This window comes from Engraulis encrasicolus, chromosome 1 (assembly GCF_034702125.1).
Source record: "Engraulis encrasicolus isolate BLACKSEA-1 chromosome 1, IST_EnEncr_1.0, whole genome shotgun sequence".
NCBI classification, from domain to species: domain Eukaryota; kingdom Metazoa; phylum Chordata; class Actinopteri; order Clupeiformes; family Engraulidae; genus Engraulis; species Engraulis encrasicolus.
The window spans coordinates 29,424,583-29,447,792 of NC_085857.1; the positions used below are offsets into that span (position 1 = coordinate 29,424,583).

General features: G+C 42.1%; 2 protein-coding genes across 3 annotated transcripts in view; one reads left to right on the forward strand and one right to left on the reverse strand.

Annotated features, from left to right (window-relative positions):
* Positions 1-1,960, reverse strand: part of srd5a2a (steroid-5-alpha-reductase, alpha polypeptide 2a) — a 14,627-nt gene extending 12,667 nt beyond the window's left edge. Inside the window, exon 1 of the mRNA XM_063199980.1 lies at positions 1,098-1,960. Within this exon, the coding sequence (XP_063056050.1) occupies positions 1,098-1,201 (104 nt within the window). The 5' untranslated portion in view covers positions 1,202-1,960. The remainder of the gene's footprint in view (positions 1-1,097) is intronic.
* Positions 1,961-4,081: 2,121 nt separating this feature from the next.
* The window catches only part of psen2 (presenilin 2), a 30,241-nt gene continuing 11,112 nt past the window's right edge, over positions 4,082-23,210 (forward strand). Inside the window, exons 1-11 of one of the 2 annotated variants that reach the window (XM_063212711.1) lie at positions 4,082-4,255; positions 4,730-4,904; positions 7,578-7,622; positions 8,964-9,139; positions 9,493-9,634; positions 11,592-11,659; positions 13,745-13,965; positions 15,537-15,635; positions 16,077-16,145; positions 17,293-17,415; positions 17,789-17,904. In XM_063212711.1, the coding sequence (XP_063068781.1) occupies positions 4,776-4,904; positions 7,578-7,622; positions 8,964-9,139; positions 9,493-9,634; positions 11,592-11,659; positions 13,745-13,965; positions 15,537-15,635; positions 16,077-16,145; positions 17,293-17,415; positions 17,789-17,904 (1,188 nt within the window). In that variant the 5' untranslated portion in view covers positions 4,082-4,255; positions 4,730-4,775. Of the gene's footprint in view, positions 4,256-4,729; positions 4,905-7,577; positions 7,623-8,960; positions 9,140-9,492; positions 9,635-11,591; positions 11,660-13,744; positions 13,966-15,536; positions 15,636-16,076; positions 16,146-17,292; positions 17,416-17,788; positions 17,905-23,210 lie in introns of both variants that reach the window. The other variant, XM_063212651.1, reaches the window with a different exon arrangement.

The following is a 23,210-nucleotide window of genomic DNA, read 5'->3' on the forward strand; positions in this document are numbered from 1 at the left end:
TAACTGTTACGATATCACACAGAGTTTTTTGTAATACTTGATCATTGCCATTCAACTAGTAGCAAATTTATGATACAGGCCATGACTGCCAAATATTACATGACATAAGATTACATTACAATACATTACATTACATTACACGTAGCTGATGTTTTTTTTATCCAAAGCAACTGACAGTTTCTGTATTTGTGGGGTTAGGGACAGGGGCATCAGCTGACCTAACACTATACAGGGGCAATGAAGGGCACTGAAAACAACGGTTGTTTTTTTTATCTTTTGGCGAAACTCATACCCACCCACAGCAGATGAATACCCTGGCACGTACCACTGTAGCATAGGTCTGGCAACGCCCCTGGTATGGTAAACTTGAGCCAAATTCCAAGGCAGCGCGGTTGTGTTTTTTTTAAAACTTTTTATCTTTTGGTGAAACTCATACCGGGGCACAGCAGATAAATACCCAGGCACGTGGCCCCTGTAAAATAGGTCTGGCGATGGCCCTGGTTAGGGACCTTGCTCAATGTAGTGACTGAGAGGTCAGAGCTACATGATCTCGAAGGAATTGCGTCTATATTCTCACGCAAACCAAAAACTGAAATTGCGTCCAGATTACAACGCATTCCCTAATATCACACAATGCGCAGTGAAACATTCCATTACTGACAGGTTAGGTTTAGGGATGGTTTTGGTCAGGGCACAATTTTAAAACATTGAAACATTGAGTGAAACATTGCATTACGGATAGCTTAAGCTTCTGGGTGGTTTTGATAAGGGCACAAGAGGACATTTCCGCATTTGAAGCTAGACCAGTCAGAAGCCATCTATGTACTCTAGACAGCAGGGAAAGCGTCAGAATCTGGACGCAATTTCGGATGTTGGTTTGCGTCAGAAATTGGACGCAATTCCTTCGAGATCAGGCTCGGTCAGAGACGGTCGCTATAGGTTACCATCTCTGCTGAGGTAGAGAGTGGAAGGATGGGATTCAAACCTACCACCCTCTGGTCTAAATCCCATCTCCTTAACCATTAGGCCATGGGTGCCTATATGAATATAAATATGAACATGAACAAAATAAATTACAGACGCGTGCTACACAGTACCTGCCGTAGGGGCCCACTGTCCGCCGGTCCGCGAAGAAGTACGCCAGGCCACCGACGATGAAGGCCCAGCTGCACCACGACACCGCACTCTCCATGCACTCCATGATGCCACCACCACCACGACCACCACTACCACCACCACCACACAGTTTCCTCCTGACAGGATTCCTGATGATGATGCTATCACCACAAGTCACTTTCTGGACACCTCTGATTTATCGCTTTTCTTTGTCTGGAGCCACTACGTCCACCCTCTTCTCTTGCTCCCACACAGTTTCCTCTTGATACCTCTGGTGTGTGTTTGCTCTCTGTGTCTACAGCTTACCTCCTCCCTCCTCCCTACTCCTCTTGCTCTCCTCCTCCTCCTCCTCCTCCTCTTGCTCACCTCTTCCGCCTCCTCCACTTCCCCTGTCTTTTCCTCTTCTCTACTTCCTCTTTACTACTTCCTTCCCTCCTTCACCTTTCTGTCCACTATATCACTCTTTTTGTCATCTTCCTGTCTTTCTCTCTGCCTCCCTTTCTCTACCCCTCTATCTCTCCCCTCTATCTCCTTGTTGGTGTTTCTCCAGAGCATCTATATCTTTCTTTCTTCTATCTTTTCTTTCTTTCTTTCTTTCTTTCTTTCTTTCTTTCTTTCTTTCTTTCTTTCTTTCTTTCTTTCTTTCTTTCTTTCTCAATCTCTCCCTTTATATCCCTTTCTTTGCCTCTAATGTACCTCTCTGTTTTGCAGGAAAGCAGAATGGTGAATGACGCTTCGTGGGGAAGTAACGCTATAGTTTAAGGGGTGGACTTGAACTCTTGCTTTCACGCTGGGTCCAGTTGCCCCTCCCCCTGTCCCTCCCTCTCAGTCTTCTTCTCACCCTCCTTCTCTCTCTTCATCCCTCCCTCTGTACCTCCCTCCTCTTTCTCGGCCTGTTACAGAACCCCTCCGTCCAACTCCACTGACACACTGACAGACAAACTCACTCAATGAATGTGTCAGTCTCTCTCTCTCTCTCTCTCTCTCTCTCTCTCTCTCTCTCTCTCTCTCTCTCTCTCTCTCTCTCTCTCTCTCTCTCTCTCTCTCTCTCTCTCACGCGCGCACACACACACACACACACACACACACACACACACACACACACACACACACACACACACACACACACACACACACACACACACACACACACACACACACACACACACACACCTTCAGCTCTCTCACCTCCCCTCTCTCCCTCTCTTTTTCTCTCCCTCTATCCAACTATATAGCTCCCTTTGTATCATGACTGATTGATTGACTGACTGACAGCATGGCCGGGATAGTCAGGCTCCGCCCACATTATGCAACAGTGCATTCCATCACAGGGCTCCGCTACAAGGACTGAGTTTCCCAAAAACTAAGTAGGCCGTAGTAGTAGTAGTAGTGGTACACTGTAAAACATTGCAAGACAGTGAAACGTAAATAGGTAAGTTTCCCTGCTGACTTAAGTTTATAAGTTAACTCAACTCAAGGCTTAACTCAACTCGAGTCTTTTTCAAGTTCAGTTAACTCACAAACTTCAGGCAGCAGGGCAACTAGTTTTTTTTTGCGTCTAACTGGCTGCAATGTTTTACAGTGTAGTAATAGTAGCAGTTGTAGTTGTATCAGGAATAGTTGCCACACTTGGCCTAAATGTTTGAGTTTTTTCGGCCCTGCCGTGGCCTAATGGTAGGGCACTCGTCCACTGTGCGGCCGACCCGGGCCCGGGTCCTTTGCCGGTCCTTCCCCGCCTCTCTCTCCCCATGGGCTTCCTGTCACCGTCTTCACTGTACTGTCATAAATAAAGTAAAAAAGACCACAAAAAAGAGAGTACAATGTTTGAGTTTTCTCCCTCACATGTAGGCCTACGGTAGCCTATATAGGCTAAAAGGGCATCTGACAGGGGCAGGGTCATCTGAAAGGCCCCCTCGCTCTATACATACAATGTAAGGGGGACCCAATTCGGGCCCCTCTCTCCCTGAGCTCGGTAGGCTACAACTGATCCCTGTTGGCTTCCCTGCGTGTGTGAGAGACAGAGGCGATTCTAGTGTCAGTGGGGGCCCCAAGCAAAAACACAAAAGAATCAACATTCGAAACAAATCTGTGCTATTGTAGTTTAAACTTGAGCTCTTTTTTCACTATGTAGTAGCTTGGGGCCCCAAGCAGCTGCCTGCCTAGCCTGTGACAAGATGCGCCTCTGGTGAGAGAACGGACTATAAACTTGTGATGATGTGTGGCCTGATATGGTGACTGCAGGGTGCCTCATACTTAAGTAGCCCATAGTCTTATACTCAAGTTATTTTGGGGAAACTCATCTCTGCAGAAAGGGATAACTTAGCTCTATGCATTCACTTACTCTTCATCCACTAGCTTGCCAAGGGGGTAGTTGCTGCTGACAAGTTCAAAGGACAAGCATGCACATGCAGGTAGGCTACACACACACACACACACACACACACACACACACACACACACACACACACACACACACACACACACACACACACAAAGTAAATAGAAGTAGGCCTACAGGCATGCACACAGTAGCCTACCATAGAGCGAGAAGTTTAAGGTTGCAGAGACCTTGATGGCCTCATGAGTTTTTGTGTTTGTTTGACAATTAGAATGAAACGAAATCAAAATCCAAACAACCAAAACAAACATCCAAACAAACACATAATTAAATCATACACCTAATTAGCAGGTAAAGAAGGGCATCATTTTCGAAAGAAAGAAAGAAAGAAAGAAAGAAAGAAAGAAAGAAAGAAAGAAAGAAAGAAAGAAAGAAAGAAAGAAAGAAAGAAAGCACAGGCGTAGGCCTAAGTGCATTCCTTATTATTGAAAATCATTGAATAAGCCTACTGTCTGAATTTCTGCTGGAAAGATCATTCTCAATCCTCATGATAGGCCGCCGCCTACCGTGTGTGCTTGAAAACAACACCAGTGAACTTCTTTTTTTTCCCCAAGTGACGTATTTCAGTGTGACTCGTCACGTGGTCATGACCGGATCAGCTGAGCAGCTTTTTCTTCCTCTCAGTGTGGTCTTTCATGTTTATCTGGGAAACAGGCTACTCGACTGTAGCTGATACCCTGTCTGGACACGTTAAAACATCCCTTCTGCCTCTGTTGATGTGAAACTCAAGATAAGCTTCAGGTGGGAAGAACGCATAGATGCTTGTTTAATCCACGATCCAATTTTGTCCAGTTTTGTACAGCGCATCCAAGCTAACGTAGGCGAACTTTTTCACTCGACGAAGGGTAGCCTGTGTGGAATGATGTGTCAAACAAGCTAGCCGAATGTATTGGAAACATTAGGGCGCACTGTGAAGTTTTGAGTTCATGAATAACGCACATCAATTGATTTGCAAACAAGTCCTAGTCTTTGTAAGCCACTCGGACATCAGTATTGTCAATATGGAATAGCATACTTGAGGTGTGTGTTTGTGCATCACGATTAGCTAATAGACACTTTTGACTTGTCAACCTGGTTTGAAGTGGTTTCTCTCCTCCAGTGAGAGAATGAAAACTCGTTGGCCGACCGTACCTGTGTCAGTGTAGTTTGTCATCTTACACAGCGTCGGGTAACTTGCCTTTAAAATGCTATCTGTTACATTCCCTCCTCTTCCAGTCGCGTGCCGTATGTGTAGTGGTTGCTATCAACACTGGACGTCTACATGAATACTTCGGACAGTGAGGAGGAGGCCTGCAATGAGCGGACGGCTTTGGTCCAGTCACAAAGTCCACCCTTACCAAACTACAACCAAGACGACCTGACGCCTCCACAGGATGTCGAACCAAAGAGGGTAAGTGTGCAGTGTCTCACTGCCCACGGACAAAGTAGCATTGGGCAGCCGTGCCCTAATGGTAATGGAGATGGACTTTACATCAGAGGGTTGGCATGTAGCCTAAATGACAAGCATGTGTAGGTGTAGAATAGAACATCAACATGTGGTGCTCGGTCTGTGCATGGGAAACACTGGTGGGCATTCTGTGTATGTGTGTGTGTGTGTGTGTGTGGTTTTTTTATCTGTCAAGAAGTGCAGGGCAGTGTGTCTATGCTGGTGAATTTGACAGCAAAGCTGTCTCACATGGTTGACTCAGAGTGTTGCCCAAGCATTGGAGATTAAAGCCATGAGATGACTGTTCAAAGGAATCCAGGATCCACCCAAAGGGCAGAGGCGTATGAAGTTACTGTCTTCATTCGGTAAACTGCGGTCTGGTCTGAGGTGCTGGTTACACATATGCGGATATTTTCAAATACAGATATTTTGAACGACATGGATAAACACAAAAAACCCACTGTGACAGGTGTGTTGTATTCCCCTAAATGGGATATTGTGAAAACCTGAGTTTTGAAATGGGGATTCTGCCTGATGAAGGTCCAAGAACTGAAAGCTTGCAAGTCAAGTAAAGCTTCTTTGCACAAAAAATAGACCTGAAGTGTGCAGATTGTCTTCTTTTTATACAGATTTTTTTTTTACTGAATCCTGCACCTTCTAAACAGATGAGCGGTGGCCTATCACAGCTTAAGAAATGGGGATTCTAAAACAACCTTTACGTGTAAACGGGAGGGCAAATCCATTGCTTTTTCAGAAATATCCATGTGTAATATGTGTACACAACTTCTGAGTGACACACTGTAACACAGACTGCCTCAGAGGTTTCACTTCTCATTTTGCGCCTTTATGAATACAAACCCATTATCCTCACAGTGTCACCCAATCCCAGTGTTGGAAGTATGGGGATTTCCAAGTGTAAAGGGATGAGCACACCCCACCTCTATGGTAGTTGTGTGTATTTCATTAAACTGTTGCGCTGCTGGCCTGGCACAGTTAACAATGATGGTGTATGGTTTCCCTTTAAAAAAAATCCCTTTTCTACTGCTCATAGTCATTATATGCAATTCGGGGGTTTGTGCATATTATCTACTACTTGTCAATCATTCTGATCCATTCTGGCTCTTGAGGTCAGTTGTTGTTTCAAGCAGGGCTCTAAATTAAGACCAGTCAGCCAGCCAAATGCTGATACAATTTTAGGTTGGCTGGTAGGATACTTAATACCAGGGCTATAAATTAACACCAGCCAACCAGCCAAATGCTGGTGAAATTTCAGTTTGGCTGGTAGAACAGACCAACTTACGAGCCGCTTTGACTCATTAGTGAGTGTGTGTTTGGCTAGTAAAATTAACATCTACTAGCCATTTCGGCTGGTGGTGAAAAAAGTTAATTTAGGGCCCTGCTTACTACCCAATTTGAAACATTTTAGTGAGTGTGTGTCGGACTAGTAAGATCAGCAGCATCTACAAGCCATTTTGGCTGGTGATGAAAATCGTTAATTTAGTCCTGATACCAAGGATACCAGAGTGGTGTCTATTTCAGAGGTGGGTAAACTCAGGTCTGGGGGCCACATGCGGCTTAGTAAGCCATTTCATCTGGCCCACAGAGCCTTTCAAATCCAAAGTACTATACTTGCACCTAAAATTCTTAAAAAAGCAAAGGGTGTTGCAGGTGTGAGATTAATCAAGGTCACATCTAAATATTGCCAACAAGTTATGTCAGTTACAGTATTTTTCATTATTGGCACATGCATGTTGCCTGCGACATCTGGCCCTACGATACATATGCTACGCCCAATGTGGCCCTCAGGCCAAAATAATTGCCCACCCCTGGTCCATTTCAATAAACTGGCGCACTCTTGTAAAGACATCATGCATGGTGATAGTCAGTGGAGCAATATGCTTGCCCTTACATCCACAGCTTCACAAGATATCAAAGTTCTTGCTCTATTTGCAAAACGGGTTACTGATTCAGTCGGAAGTCTCTAAAAGTTATGTTTTATGTATATTTTGAAATCCAGGTTGAAGGAGATGATCCTCCTCTATGGTACTTGCTGTGTAGTGTGGTGTGGATTTCATCAAAACTGCTGTACCCGTTTGTTCCTGTCATGGATATAGTGAGCTGCTTCTGAAAGGACAATGGAAAACTGAAAAATAATACGTTCAGGAAATGTAATGGGCAGTCCAAAACAAAGAATGGGAGATGGGATGCTTGCCGACCACGTCTTCGGAAGGAAGGATTTCATCATTTTTCTTTTTCAACATTCTCTTTACATGGCATTGTGATTGAAGTGTCAGAAGTGGGAAGGCTGTCATGGGGCCCGAAGTCAAGAGGCCAGAAGTCAAGAGGTAGGGACAGGGAGGTTGGTTAAGCTTAGAGCTGTTCGGCATGACAGGTTACTGAACATCTTATAAGGGTATTATACGGCACATACTCCAGTGCAACTATCATTCCTGTACACTATGCAACATCAGCAGTGACCTTAGAAAACAGCAGCAACATCAACTTTTTGGAATGGTATTTGGAGTTGTGTTTCAAACATTAAACAAACCATACCCCCAGTAAGTAAGCTCAGAAAGGTCTAACATTTCATTCAGCATAACATAGTGACACTGCTGTCGTCTCTTCTCTTTTCCTCAGCGGCAAGTCTCACGCGAGGGCAGCAGCAGTCATCCGGCTCCGCAGGTGGGTCCCATGGGGTGCACATGTACCATGCATTTAAACTAGGGGTCGACCGATACAGGTTTTTTAATGGCCGATGCGATACCGATTTTTTATTTTTTTTTCATCACCCTTGGCCGATACCCGATTTCCGATACCCGATATTTAGGGCCGATATGGGTAAAAAAAAAGGTAAAAAAATGACAAATTTTCCAAGTCTCAAGTTAAAAATAAACATTCCTTTATCATTATCAAATTGAGGTAGAACTTGTAACATTTAAACACCCACTCTAACAATCAAGTAATAAAAAAATTAAGTGTCTTGGTGCTTTTAAAAAAAACCTGAATGATAAAATATTAAATATTGCGTATCGGCCAAAACCACACGCGTATCGGCCGATACCGATACACTTAAAATATGCAAATATCGGCCCGATACTGATATAAATATCGGTCTATCCTTAATTTAAACATATGAGTTTATCTACAGTATGTTGTGTGACTAAGACCCCGTTTGCACATCTCATCCATGTTATCCATTTAGGGCTTTTGATAAGAGTTTTAGCTCCCTACAACAGTTTATTTACTTATTTATTTGTAATATGCAGCTGCAACGGATCTGTTTAAACAAGCAAACAGAAAAAAAACCATCTTATTTTTAAATGATGACATGTTTGCCTGATAAACAACAAATTAGGGCTGTCCTAAACAAATATTTTTCACCTGATGAATCTATCAACTATTTTTTTCGAATAGTCGATTAGTCAAACGATTCATTTTTCAAGTACTCTATCGCTTTAATCTTCATGGAAATAGGGAAAAAAAGAAAGAAACCGTTAAAATTAGGTCCCTGAGCTCACAATGAGCTTCAAATCATGATGGTAGCTTATTTACTCAGAGATACAACGTCCAATTCATACATGCTGGGTAATTTTAGGTTTCAATAAAGTAATAAAGCATTAGAAAAGTAAGTAAAAAAGCATTGAATTAAATGAAACGATTAGTCGACTATGAAAATTCTTGCCGACTAATTTTTATTGTCGATTAGTTGATTAATCGTAGCAGCCCTACAACCAATAACATGACGATAAGTTACTCCATGTCCCATGCCCATGCCGGGCAACATGCATTTTGAAAATAAACACGTTTTTTTTTTAATCTGTCTAAGACACGTCCTAAATTAGCTGTTATCAGAATGATAATGACCATGTCCTAATATATTACTAAAGGCCCTGTGCACTGTCATAGTGGTGTAGTACTATGCTAGAAGTTATTTTCAGTGACTATCACAGAGTTTTCCACTGGTGGAACGGTGTGCGTTAAGGGGCTACGTTAATCCAAAATGTTTTGGGGCGTCATCAGCAGGCGGGTCCCGGCGTGGGACGCGAGCCGTCGACAGAGACGGACGAGGAGGAGTTGACGTTGAAGTACGGCGCCAAGCACGTCATCATGCTCTTCATCCCCGTCACCCTCTGCATGGTGGTGGTGGTGGCCACCATCAAGTCAGTCAGCTTCTACACAGAGAAGACCGGGCAGCAGCTGTGAGTGACTATATGACACACATACACACACACACACACACACACACACACACACACACACACACACACACACACACACACACACACACACACACACACACACACACACACACACGCTTATGTCACCATGCTCTTAAAGACCGGACAGCAGTTGTGAGTTACTTGGACACACACGCACACCAGACACAACATGTCAGAATCAAATATCCTCTTTAGACTTGTGTTTTTTGGAGTTGGAGGCCTGAACTCTGTTTATTTTAGCTGTTGTGTCCTAACGACATACAGTAGCTCTCATCATTAAATCTACTTCCTCTTCCTGACGTGTCACTTCCTCTTCCTCTTCCTGTCTGCAGCATCTACACGCCCTTCTCGGAGGACACCCCCTCTGTGGGCCGGCGGCTGCTCTACTCCGTGCTCAACACCATCATCATGATCAGCGTCATCGTCGTCATGACAATCTTCCTCGTGGTGCTCTACAAGTACCGCTGCTACAAGGTACACTACCGACTCACACACACTCATACTGCTCCCCATCTGTGCTGCCTACCAATTATAGTGACGTACCGAAGAACATTTTTTCGGTTATCCTTAAATTACATTTTGTTTGATGACTGACCTTAGCTCACCTTAAATCTTTGGATTGGTTACACTATGTCTGTGTTTACAGTAACAGTTGCACTCTTTAACACAGTGTGCTGCTTAGGCGTTGCACAGGCTCCGTGTGTATTGCTTAACAGCGTATTGGTTCATATCTGGCTTCTCTCCAGTGTAAGTCTGAAGTCTGTTTGTTCATAAGTTTAGGCACTTTATCTCTAATGTAAGCCTGTTGGAGAAATACGGCCTTTGAGGTTGAGGTTGAGTAGGAGATTGTCTTTCACAGAGTCGCTGACATCTTTGGCTGAGCCTGGGACAAAATAATCTGAAAGACGCTCCTCTCAATCCATATACAGTGTAATGGGGACCCAATTCTGGGCCCCTGTCTTCCTGGGCCCAGGGCAACTGGCCCCGTATGGGCTTTGCTGGTCCTACATCTCCCCTGCGTGTTTCAAGAGTACCTGCTGATAAAGCCGCTGATGGTGTTGCTACTGCAGAAGAGGCTTCCACCGCATGTAGTATTAGACCACAGCAATGCTGCCATGGGTGGAATACGCTTGACCTATAATAACCCTGATCCTTCAACCTCATGAAGTCCATGTGCAGTACCGTCCGCACACATGATGTCTCTTTGTCTTCGTGGTCTCTGCCGTAATGTATTCAATTCTGAGCTGTGCAGCAGAGTTGCAAGCGCTGCAAAATGTAACACTCTACTGCTGCCACTGAAGTGGGTTTCACTGCATGCATTAGACCACAGCATCGCTGCCATTGGCAGAATATGCTTGACCTATAATAAGCCTGATCCTTCATCCCTATGTAAAGTCTCTCTATCTACGACGTCTATCTTATGTCTATCTTATGTCTATCTTATCTGTCTATAATATGGTCTCTGCCATAAAGTACTCAACGCCGTTGTAGCGCAGCAGAATCACACTGTTTGCTGCAAAATGCAAACGTTTCGGAACCACTCCATTAGATCGAAGGAGCTATCTCTGCAGTCTGTCTATCTGTCTGTCTGTCCAACTGTCTGTGCTATGATGGATCGACCCTGTGTGGTGCAACTGAGATGCTCTTACTCAACTTAAATAAAAATAAAAAAATCCTATTCACATAGAGGCTGAGTCATCCTGTCGCCCATCTGACCGTGGTATTGCCTCCAAAAATACAAAATGCTTCAACTACATTGAATCTGACAAAAGGATTGCCTTTAACCCAATGTGTCCTGGAGACACATACGTATACGCTGCATTCAGGTTCTTGAGATTTGAGCTGCTTTATTAAAAATATGGGTAAGTTAGAACTGGATGAACACATTCTAAGGCAAAATGAGGGTCCTAGCTTTTAAATGCAACTCATTTCATGTTTGCATGTGCTTCGGAGGCTGAGATATTTAGGTTTTAATAGGCAGAGGGCACCCTTTCCCAAAAAAGGCTCAGGACAAAATGGGTTAAAATGGTTTAGAATACTCATTTGTTGTTTCTTTGTGGATCATTTGTTTGTTTACTTGTCTACTCCTCGGCACTCTCCATATTTATCCAGGTTTATCCTTCATATTAAAGATGTCTCAATACCTTGTAGTTTGTTTACCATTTGTTTACCTGTTTCTGCAGTTCCTGTGTTTATCCCACCATAATCCCTTGCTGTTTGTTTACTTGTCTGGTTCTTTGCAGATTACCATAATACCCTTTTGTTTATATTACCTTGTTTTACCTTGATGTTTGTTTATTTATATGTTTGTTTTGACTTGTTTTTTTCTCTATAGTTTATCCAATAATACCTTTGTTTGTATTTCCGTGTTATACCTTGTTGTTTGTTTATTACTTTTTTATTATTTGTTTGTTTGTTTGTTTCTGTGTAGTTTATCCACGGCTGGCTGATCATGTCCTCCCTCATGCTCCTGTTCTGGTTCAGCTTCATGTACCTGGGGTAAGACACACACACACACACACACACACACACACACACACACACACACACACACACACACACACACACACACACACACACACACACACACACACACGAACGTCACCTTCATGTACCTGGGGTAAGGCACACACACACACACACACACACACACACACACACACACGAACGTCACCTTCATGTACCTGGGGTAAGGCACACACACACACACACACACAGACACATGCATGTCACCTTCATGTACCTGGGGTAAGGCACACATACACATGCACGTCACCTTCATGTACCTGGGGTAAGGCGCGCGCACACACATACACACTCACACTCACTCACTCATTCACTCACTCTCTCCCCTCTCTCTCATTTTCGGTCATCCTCACTTGCGTTCTCCGTTCTCATCATCTGAACTTGTTCATCGTCTGGCTCTTTGTACCCTTGTTTTTCCACTCTTTTTCCTCTGTCTTATACTGCACATTTATTCACCACATTTTGTGTTTGCTGTGTGTCCATATTCTCCGTGATTCAGTCAGTTAATGTTGGTGGCGTAACTGTAGTTATTCCTGGAAGCTGTGGGGTGCCAACAGACATGGATGACTTGCTGCACTGATGAGCTCTCCTGGGGATGGAGGAGTGCAGCTTCCTCTTGTGCTTGAGTGGCATGTGAATTTATCCGTGGAAGCTCATTTTCAGTTCTTGAAAATACAACAAAAAAAAAAGTTTTGAGACTTCGTTCTACGTAATAATTTGGAACGGCACATTTTAAGACGACGGTAAAAATACTGATGTCATTGGAAGGTTTGTTCAGTAACACTTGATTTGTCTTGACTTGAAAATGATGATGGTTGTTGTTTATATTGCCTTTTTAGGAAAATTAGAGAAAACCAGATCATTTGCATAATCATGTGGAACATGGCGTAATTTGTAGGCTCTGTCAATCAGAGCAATCACTCTTTTGGCGACTGCTTTAGATGAGAATGAATTATTGCAATGATTATATGATGCTCTTATAGACTGATTATCATCGATGCTCAAATCTCTTCTAGACTTACTAGGTCTGACCAAGAGTTTCCCAAACGGCATGGGTTGACCCACCTCCATTGGTTTGCTCATGGTTGTTTGCGTCATGACAAAGTGAAAGGAGTTCCCGTATTTGCGGGAACTCCGAAAGTACTTGAATTGCTCTTGACCTGACTAGTTGCAACCCCAAAGGTGTTGGTCACTAGGAGGGCGCGGCCTGGCTAGCACTGATGAGCCCTCCTGGGAATGGGGTGAAGTTTGTTCTTGTGCTTGTTCCTGAGTGTCATGTGAATTGCCCTGTGGGAGCCCTCACACCACAGACACATTCCAGAACACGACAGACACATTCCAGAACACCATCACTCTTACTTCTCCTAATTCCAACCCCCGTCTTGCCTTGCTCTCAGTGGATAATGTTTTGCATTTGTGAGTGTTCTAGATGCTGCAGTCATAATTGAGTTCTTTCTTTTATGTCAATCTATGAAATTCAATCAATAGGCCTACTGTGTGTGGTAACGGTCAATCAGATCATAGTTTTTGGCAACTGCTCAAGATGAACCAATTGATTTCATCTTGCAGGGAATCATTTTGTTACAATCATCTCTTTGCCTGTCAGCGCACGTGTGTGTTTTTTAAAAAAAGTACAATTAGGTCAAATTAAATCTTGTTGTTATGCTTGGTGGAGATTTTTCTTCTGCATTGGGGAGGTGGTTGGATACCATACACAGGTTATAGGACTTAAACCTTTTCAATTAAACATTAAAGTTTCATTGTCGAAATGCATTGAGTCTGACATTGTAGTAATATTTTATCCTTTTTTTCTCGCTTTCAACACGTCCCACCTCATTCCACTTCAGTTCACAGGGAAGTGCTCAGGCCAGGCATACAGTGTTAAGGTTAGGGGGATCAAATGTACCCCCTTATCATGGCCAGTTCAATTTCCTAACTGTACGGGCAGACGGCATGCTTTGAAAGGAAAGGACAAATCAGGCGAGACGAATGCGGCAAACGATTCAACCTGAATGCTATAATTTTGTATCTTTTTTCTTTGTTTCTTTGTCTCCACAGGGAGGTGTTCAAGACGTACAACGTGGCGATGGACTACCCAACGCTGGTGATGATCATCTGGAACTTCGGGGCGGTGGGCATGGTGTGCATCCACTGGAAAGGCCCTCTGCAGCTGCAGCAGGCCTACCTCATCGTCATCAGCGCACTCATGGCTCTCATCTTCATCAAGTTCCTGCCAGAGTGGTCGGCATGGGTCATACTGGGAGCCATCTCTGTCTACGGTGAGGAGATATAGTGTGTGTGCGTGTGCGTGTGCGTGTGTGTGTGTGTGTGTGTGTGTGTGTGTGTGTGTGTGTGTGTGTGTGTGTGTGTGTGTGTGTGTGTGTGTGTTTGCGCACGCGTGTCTCATGGCCCTCATCTTTATCAAGTTCCTGTCGGAGTGGAGGGCGCTGCAGCGCAGTGCAGCGCGCTAAGCCCCCCACATTTGGGCTTGCATGCCCACCCACGGGGACCCTGGTCGGGGTCATTTCCCGATCCTCCCCAGTCTCTCTGTCCCATTTGCTTCCTGTCACCATCTTCGACTGTCCTGTCAAATAAAGGCATAAAAGCCCCTCAATATATATATATACAAAAAAAAGTTCCTGTCGGAGTGGTCCGCATGGGTCATACTGGAAGCCATCTCTGTCTACGGTGAGGAGATATAGTGTGTGTGCGTGTGCGTGTGCGTGTGTGTCTGTGTCTCATGACCGTCATCTTCATTAAGACTGGTCCATGGGTTATACTGGGACCCATATAAGTGTATTGATTAGTGCCGTTTCCGGATATGGATTTCGGTGGATGGTGAATGAATGGATGGCCCGTGTTGCAATGACCCTGCCTGTCTGTGTGTCCGCCCGCAGTGTTTTGAATCGCCTGTGGGTGGCGCCAAACATTCATCATCATGTGTATCTAGCATTAGCATGGGGGGCAGGTTACCATCTTTTGTTGCTCCTATTCAATATTTGAAGAGTTCAGATGCAAAAACCCCTAAGTGCCATTTCAGAAAATAATCTTAATTCATTTTTATTTAATACAAAGTTATCAAAATTGCATATTTTTTATTTTATTTATGTAATATAACTATTTATATGTATTATCAAGTACATGAATGTAAACCAAACCAACAACGGGGTTCTCTAAAAATATAGAAGTGCAGGTCTTCAGAAATGGAGTTTTGCATCTGAACTCTTCATTTGTTTTTGTTTATGTAACATTTTGTTTACTATTTGCACTTTTGTATCTGCAAGTGTTGTAGGCTATGATTATGTCCTCAATTGTAAGTCGCTTTGGTTAAAAAGCGCCGGCCAAATGCATTATAATGTAATGTCATGTTGAGGCTTTTTTAGCCTTTCAAGTAGGACAGTAAAAAGGGAGTGTTGTTTGCTCACTGAGCCACAGCAACCCCCACACGTTTGTTACTGTTTACAATTTTGAGAGTCTTCACATACTCCTAAATGGTGTAATTATAACCTTGTTAAACTGTAATTACTGTCAGTTGTTGACATAAAAATACTCAATTGTGCAAATTATACACAGTGGTAAAAAAACACAGTGTGAACTGCATATGCTTAACCATATGCTTTAAAAAGGCAAAATGACAAGTGAATATACTTAATGCAGCAGCACAAACAACATCCTCACGAAGATGAGAGTAATGCAGGCAAGAAGTGACTTGTAGAAAACAAATACTGTGTGTGTGTGTGTGTGTGTGTGTGTGTTGTGTGTGTTGTGTGTGTGTTCTTGCGTCCCTGCTTCCCCCCACTAACCTAACTGTTTGTGTGTGTGCGTGCTTGTGTGTGCGGTCTCTTTCCAGATTTAATTGCAGTGCTTTGCCCCAAGGGTCCTCTGAGGATGCTGGTTGAGACGGCTCAGGAGAGGAACGAGCCCATATTCCCTGCTCTCATCTACTCCTGTGAGTACATTCATGTTGATATTGCCCGCACTCACTTGCATATGGCTACATTCATGCTCATATTCCCTGCACTCACTTACACATGTGAGCCTCACATGCATATGGGTCAAGGAGGTTTTTTTGGGCTCAGGCGTCAGGAGGCGCAACTACATCTAATGCCCGTAAATTAATTAGTAATTAATTGGTAATTAATGCATTGCAATGATAATCTACTAGTGTCCCCTCCTTGTAAGTCGCTTTGGTCAAAAGCTTCTGATAAAAGTAATGTAATGCAATTTAAAATTGCATGTGCTCTTGGAATATGTTTGGATGTCTTGACCTACTGTGCTATTGCCAACGTGAAGTGAAACTAAATCTCCCTTCATTTCCCCTTTCTCCCCTCTGATGTCCTCCTCCTCCTCCTCCTCCTCCTCTTCCTCCTCCTTCTCCTCCTCCTCCTAGCTGCCATGGTGTGGATGGTGGGCATGGCCAACCCAGCTCAGTCAGCAGAGCAACGCAACCACGACACAGGTAATGTAATGTAGTCACGACACAGGTAATATAATGTAGTCACGACACGGGTAATATAATGTAGTCACGACACGGGTAATATAATGTAGTCACGACACAAGTAATATAATGTAGTCAGGACACAGGTAATATAATGTAGTCAGGACACAGGTAATATAATGTAGTCACGACACAGGTAATATAATGTAGTCACGACACAGGTAATATAATGTAGTCACGACACAGGTAATATAATGTAGTCACGACACAGGTAATATAATGTAGTCACGACACAGGTAATATAATGTAGTCATGACACAGGTAAATAGGGCAGTCATGGGTGAGCGGTTAGGGCGTCAGACTTGCATCCCAGAGGTTGCCGGTTCGACTCCCGACCCGCCAGGTTGGTGGGGGGAGTAATCAACCAGTGCTCTCCCCCATCCTCCTCCATGACTGAGGTACCCTGAGCATGGTACCGTCCCACCACACTGCTCCCCATGGAGCGCCACTGAGGGCTGCCCCCTTGCACGGGTGAGGCATAAATGCAATTTCGTTGTGTGCAGTGTGCAGTGTTCACTTGTGTGCTGTGGAGTGCTGTGTCACAATGACAATGGGAGTTGGAGTTTCCCAATGGGCTTTAACTTTAACTTTATAATGTAGTCACGACACAGGTAATACAATGTAGTCATGACACAGGTAATATAATGTAGTCATGACTTAATTATGACACAGGTAATATAATGTAGTCAGAGCACAGCAATCACGACACAGCTAAGGCAGTCTGTCTCTGTGACATTTCGGGCCGCCACAGCCCTTCCTGTGGGCCGTGGTGGCCCGAAACCAAACGTCACGAAAATAAAAAGAGGACTAAAAGGGAGCGTATCGGTGTGCGGGTCTTCCTTGCCTTATATGGACTTTACATTTTGACCCTGCACCCGACAAAAGGACATCGGATGTGTGATTTTTAAAAATGTATCTTTTTAGATAAATTAATTTGCTTTTTGCTGTTGTTTTCTGGACTGAAGGGTAACAGAACTTTGTATCGCGATACCGGCTTCTTGCACCACGATACACTATAGTAACTGCGTATCACGTTTTCTCGGTTCGATGCAATATCGTTACAGCCCTAAATTTTATGATTCCATTGAATGATTCCTCACCCCTTCAGATGAAGAGATGCAGAGAGCAGATGCAGCGAGCAGCGACCGCAGCCTGGAGGGGGCGGAGCAGAGCCCGTCACTCAGGGGAATGGGGAGGAGCTACTCTGTAGAGGAGGAAATGGAGGAGGACCGTGAGTGGCTCAATTGGTTTCTATGGAGATGAAGTCATACATACAGTCGAGATTCCCAAAAGAATTTTTTGTTTTTGTTTGTTTCTCTTGACATTACATTATAACAGTACAGTTAGTACATACTTTCATACAAGGCAGAGTATAAACGATATGAAAGGCAAAAAAAAGTTGGAGAAAGAGAAACATTCTCCGAGCTGTTTTCTAATAGCAAGCGTGTATGGCACTTCATAATGTATAAGAGTAATTACTGTCATACAATCAAAAATTCAGTTAAAACAAATAGTATGTCTGACTGTTTCAAAATCTTACTTCATCATAATATGTCTCCAATTTTTTTCTTTTTCTTTTTCTCTTTCTTTTTCTTTTTCCTCAGGCGGTGTGAAGTTGGGTCTGGGTGACTTCATCTTCTACAGTGTGCTGGTAGGGAAGGCGGCTGCCACAGGGGGAGACTGGAACACCACACTAGCCTGCTTTGTAGCCATCCTTATCGTGAGTACACTGCTTTTATATAGATATTTATAGATATTAATTATGGATCCCGTAAAAGTATCTCAAACGTGAGGTTCCAGCAAGACACCTAAAAATATTATAGGGAACAGCCATTCCGCCAGGAAGAATGTGCTGTTTTGTCATCTGAGAACATTAAGAGCCTTATCCACAACTACCACAAACAATTTAGAGGTGTCGGTAGCACTTTACAATAACCTTCCGCTATAAACAGTTAATAAACAGTTAGCAAACAGTTAGCAAACAGTTAACTATTAGTTAACTAAAGGTTTACTATACATTTATAGGTGTATACTAAACACTTACAAAGTTTTAAAATATATGTATTAGTCCTTCTGTAACACTTAATAGAACATAATTATAAGTTACTTAATATATTATTAAAAATACTTGTATGATTAATTAACTAACATATCAACAGTAACTTAAGCATAACAAGTGAATTATGAACTGTTAACTAATTATTAGTTGTAGTTTACAATTTATAGTTCAATATTAACTAAGTACTTATTATTTAATCATTAATACATTGTAATTAAATGTTTTTTAAGTGTTAATATTAACTAAACTATTGTTAATTACTTATAAATCATTTAATAATAATTATGTATAGTATTTATTAATGTATTACTAATGTTTAAAATTCAGTATGGGGAACCTTATGGTGAAGTTGGTTGAGCTTTATTAATGTATAACTAATGTTTAAAATTCTGCATTGAGAACCTTATTGTGAAGTTGGTTGAGCTTTACTAATGTTTTACTAATGTTTAAAATCCAGTATGGGGAACCTTATGGTGAAGTTGGTTGAGTTTTATTAATGTATAACTAATGTTTAAAATTCTGCATTGAGAACCTTATTGTGAAGTTGGCTGAGCTTTACTAATGTTTGACTAATGTTTAAAATTCAGTATGGGGAACCTTATGGTGAAGTTGGTTGAGCTTAATTAATATATAATTAATGTTTAAAATTCAGTATGGGGAACCTTATGGTGAAGTTGGTTGAGCTTAATTAATATATAACTAATGTTTAAAATTCAGTATGGGGAACCTTATGGTGAAGTTGGTTGAGCTTAATTAATATATAACTAATATTTAACATTCAGAATGGGGAACCTTATGGTGAAGTTGGTTGAGATTAGTTAATATGTAACATTAAAGTGATACTGTCCCATTTTTGGACATAAGCTCATATTACACCTCCCCTTGAGTCAAGTTATTGAGTTTTACCTTTCCTTTATTTTTTGTTTTACCTGTACTTCTTGTCGTTCTCTGAGTACGGCAGTGCAATTTTTATCTCCAAGCTAGCAGTTAAAATTGAGTTCTGAGACCAGTTAGCCGCCAGCGGGTCTCATAGGACTCAATGTTAACTGCTAGCATGGAGGTAAAATTTGCACTGCCATACTAGAACGGTTGAACATACAGGAGGAGAAAGGTAAAATTCAATAATTTAACTCAAGGGGATGTGTAATATGAGCCTATTTCCAGAAATTGGACAGTATCACTAGAAATGATCACAGTACAAATGATTTTCAATTGGTCTCAAGAAATACATTTTCACACTGTTAGAAAGAGAGAAAAGAATTATCAATGATGTTAAACTGTTGTTACCCACTACTGAGTATGGTGCACGTCAATGGTAGGCCAGGATCAATGGGCTACAGAATGTGACACTAGGCTTTGGGTAGAGTGAAAAAGATACCAATTAAAAGACAACATACAATATGTTTCTACAACATTTTCACCATTTATATTAGAAAACCCCAGCACGCTACAAAACAGAGAACTTGCCAGGGTCACAACACACATTTCCCAGATCAAATTCCCTTACAATACAAATATAATTTCTAACACAAAAATGTAGCCTTAACACAAAACATTAAGTTTCTGTCCTTTTATGTCCTTATTAGATCCACAGAGGCGAGCGCAAGCCGACAAGAGCAGTAATTCAAGAGAGTTGGCCGCTTCACTCCAAAAATGTCCTTTGGAGGATTAAAGTGACGTCCCGTGAATTGAAACAGTCCAAAACAAAAACGAAAGGATATGGAAAGCAAAATGAACGGGGAAAACCATAATGTTCGTGTCAAATGTCCATCTTGCATAAATAATAATAATTATTATTATTTATTTATCATTATAAATAATCATGTATCCATAGAAAATATTGTATGCAACCCTAATGAAGAATGACATTCTTATATACAAACATAGGATATAGGGAAAAATAATAAAATGGGCATTAACAAAATGAAATAAAAACATCACAAGTAAGAGATTGAAAAGCTTAAATATTTACAATTCCCCCCCGCCCCCCGAAAAGGTTTGAACATTTAAATTTTTTTTTTGAATTGTCCTTCAAAAATTGGAAATAGTCCTTTAAATCCTCAAAAGAGACGATGTAGAGAGTTCCTTTAAGTTGTTCAAAAAGAAAAACAGCTCCTTTCAAGCAGTTCAGTTCAAGGCGTTGAAGTCAGTCAGTCAGTGATGTGACACGAGCAGGCCACAATCCTACCAAATATGCCATGCGCAATGTAGAACAGGATCACATTCGAATGAGTGGATGGCTCGCCATCTAGTAGTCGACAAATCTTCAGCAGAATCCAGATCCAGCTCAAAAACTTGACCTATGTAAACATATGTCATCAGTTAAGTTTGGTTTATTTGATAGGGACAGACACATCATGTAGCCTAGGCTGTAGAGCAGCATAACAGAAAAGCATCATAGCAGTTACAGCCGTAAGCTACACACCCAGGACAATGTTGAATTCCTATCAAATATCATCAGTTTAAAATCAAAGTTGTGCAACATTTAAAATCAATCTTCTCAAAAGAAAAGCTAGGACATAGTTTAGCAAACCTGCAAACACTTTGTTCCTACTGCATTGCATACCATTCAGTTAAATAACCATTATCAAGTAAACAGAGTGAATACTATGAAATAACAACATAGTGTACTGAAATTGAGGTAACCTTGCAATTATACATGGGCCCGTACAGTGTTCAACACAATGTTATGAGGAGGGGCAAGACACTGGCAGCCAAACATGTGAGATAAGTTTTTGACCGTCAGCGGTTTCCAACAATCAGAGGTGGAGTTGTGCACAGCTAGGTTCGCGCAATGTTATAAACAACATTTACACCCATGTATAGGCCTAGAGAATTACACCTTGCACGCAATGGGTGCGTGATCACAGCATGTGAAATACAGTCTGCTTACTCCGAACTCATTTCAACCAGCCAACATCAAACTTAAGTATTAACAAAACAAAATACAAATTGCAGGTTTCACCTGAAGTATGTGGCAGTGATAGACAATATAAGACTTAGGTTACAACAGTATGGGGAAAAATAGACAAGTTGCCTTACCAAGACGATTGAAACAGAAGAAATACTCGATGGAATACTCCATGGAATCCATACTGAAAAAGAAACACAAAGGACAGGAGAGTCATAACATACACAGGGCAGCCGTGGCCTAGTGGTGAGGCAGCCGTGGCCTAGTGATAAGAGAGTTGGTCTTTCAATCTGGGGGTTGCAGGTTCGAATCCCTCTGACCGCTCCCTACATCTCCATGGCTGAAGTGCCCTTGAAAAGGCACCTAAACCCACATTACTCCAGGGACTGTAAACAATACCCTGACATATAATAACTAAGTCGCTTTGAATAAAATGAAAGTGTCAGCTAAGTGAAATGTAATGCAATGTAATGACATCACAGTTTGAAATCATTGGCTCATGGCTCAGGAGTACATGATCAATGCAAACAAATATATCTCCAGCACATGCATTAAGTTTTTTTTGTCTAAAGTAAAATGTATTCCATGGCAAACTAGAGGAGGCTTGGTCAACACATGCCAGTTGAATTATGACTGAACAAACTAACCACGGTATGCGAATGATGATTCTCCTCTTTGGCTTCTCTGAAGTCCAGGCGAACAAAGTTGGCAGGCACAGCATCCTTTATTAGCGTTGTCATACCACATTGCTTCTCAACGTGCTCAGATCAAACCTCGGTCTCAGCGTTGATCTGTAACCATAAATACCAGCATGTATTTTAGTTCGTTAGCAAAACAACTTCATTTTGGCACAAGTATGCTACTGGTTCTGGTAACGGTGGTAGATGAACACTCCCAACTGAGATCGCTCCCGGACGTGCAGTCCCAGGTGTTTCTATCACTCCCGGACGTGTAGTCCCACCCGATTATATTTCACGTATTATCATACACTGCCACATACAAGCAATTTACGGTAAGGGTTATTTCACGCCCTCCAGGAATCATGCTTGAGTCCAATTTCTTGTTACTGATGGATGATGACTTTATTTCTTTGAGCATGTTCATCTTTCATCCACCGTCAAACTGACAGTAAAACACAACACAAAAACAGAAATCAGTAGGGAAATCATAATCCCAGACAGAACGCAAAATAGATCAAACACAACAAAGATAAAAGAAAGAAACATACCTCGCTGGCTGCGTATAACATCAAGAGGGCAAGAGACTTCAGCTTAGACCATTTTGAGCATCAACAATTCAAACTAGCCCGCGGCTTGTAGCGAGGCCGCGAGCATAGGAGTCCATTCACATCTAGCTGAGTGGTACGGCGCTTAATAGAGTCCGTGTGAAACACCTGAGATCAGCTGACATGACCCCATGACGCAAGCCAACTTAAACAAACAAAACATTCTTGGACATAAAGACGAGTGTAATATAAAGACATGAAATAACAAACAAAAATAACAAAAAGGAAATAAGTACAACAGTTACACTCCCACCAAATCACACATTAATTGATTTCACACAAAAAAAACACTACTTAAAACCTTGATTTATTCTGCTTTGATTAAAACACTACCCTTAGCACCAGTTTATCAAGATAACTTAAATGGGTTTTGAATCAAGTTTTCCCTCATGATTCCATGTGGAATCTCCAATCAACAGTTTAACCCTTCAGACCCCACAGCAGTGTTTGGGTAAACCTCAGCTACTAGTTCCACTGATTACCAGGAGAGCTATCCTCTAAAATAAAAATGTCGGTCACCTTGGTATTTCTCCTTTCCTGTTACCACACTTGTCTCTGTTAAAAAATAATGAGAAACACATCTTTCCACCTGGTCTAAAACAATCTGAGCTGCAATATGTAAAGGGAGGAGTCAATTCTTTCCTTTCTGTAGGCACGTCTGTCATCTTTGGATTTTGTGTATGACCCCTATACTTTCTGCATGTTGTACATTTGTAGATATGAGACCGAACTGCGCTACTGCAGCCAGTGATCCAAATTCCATTAGAGCGC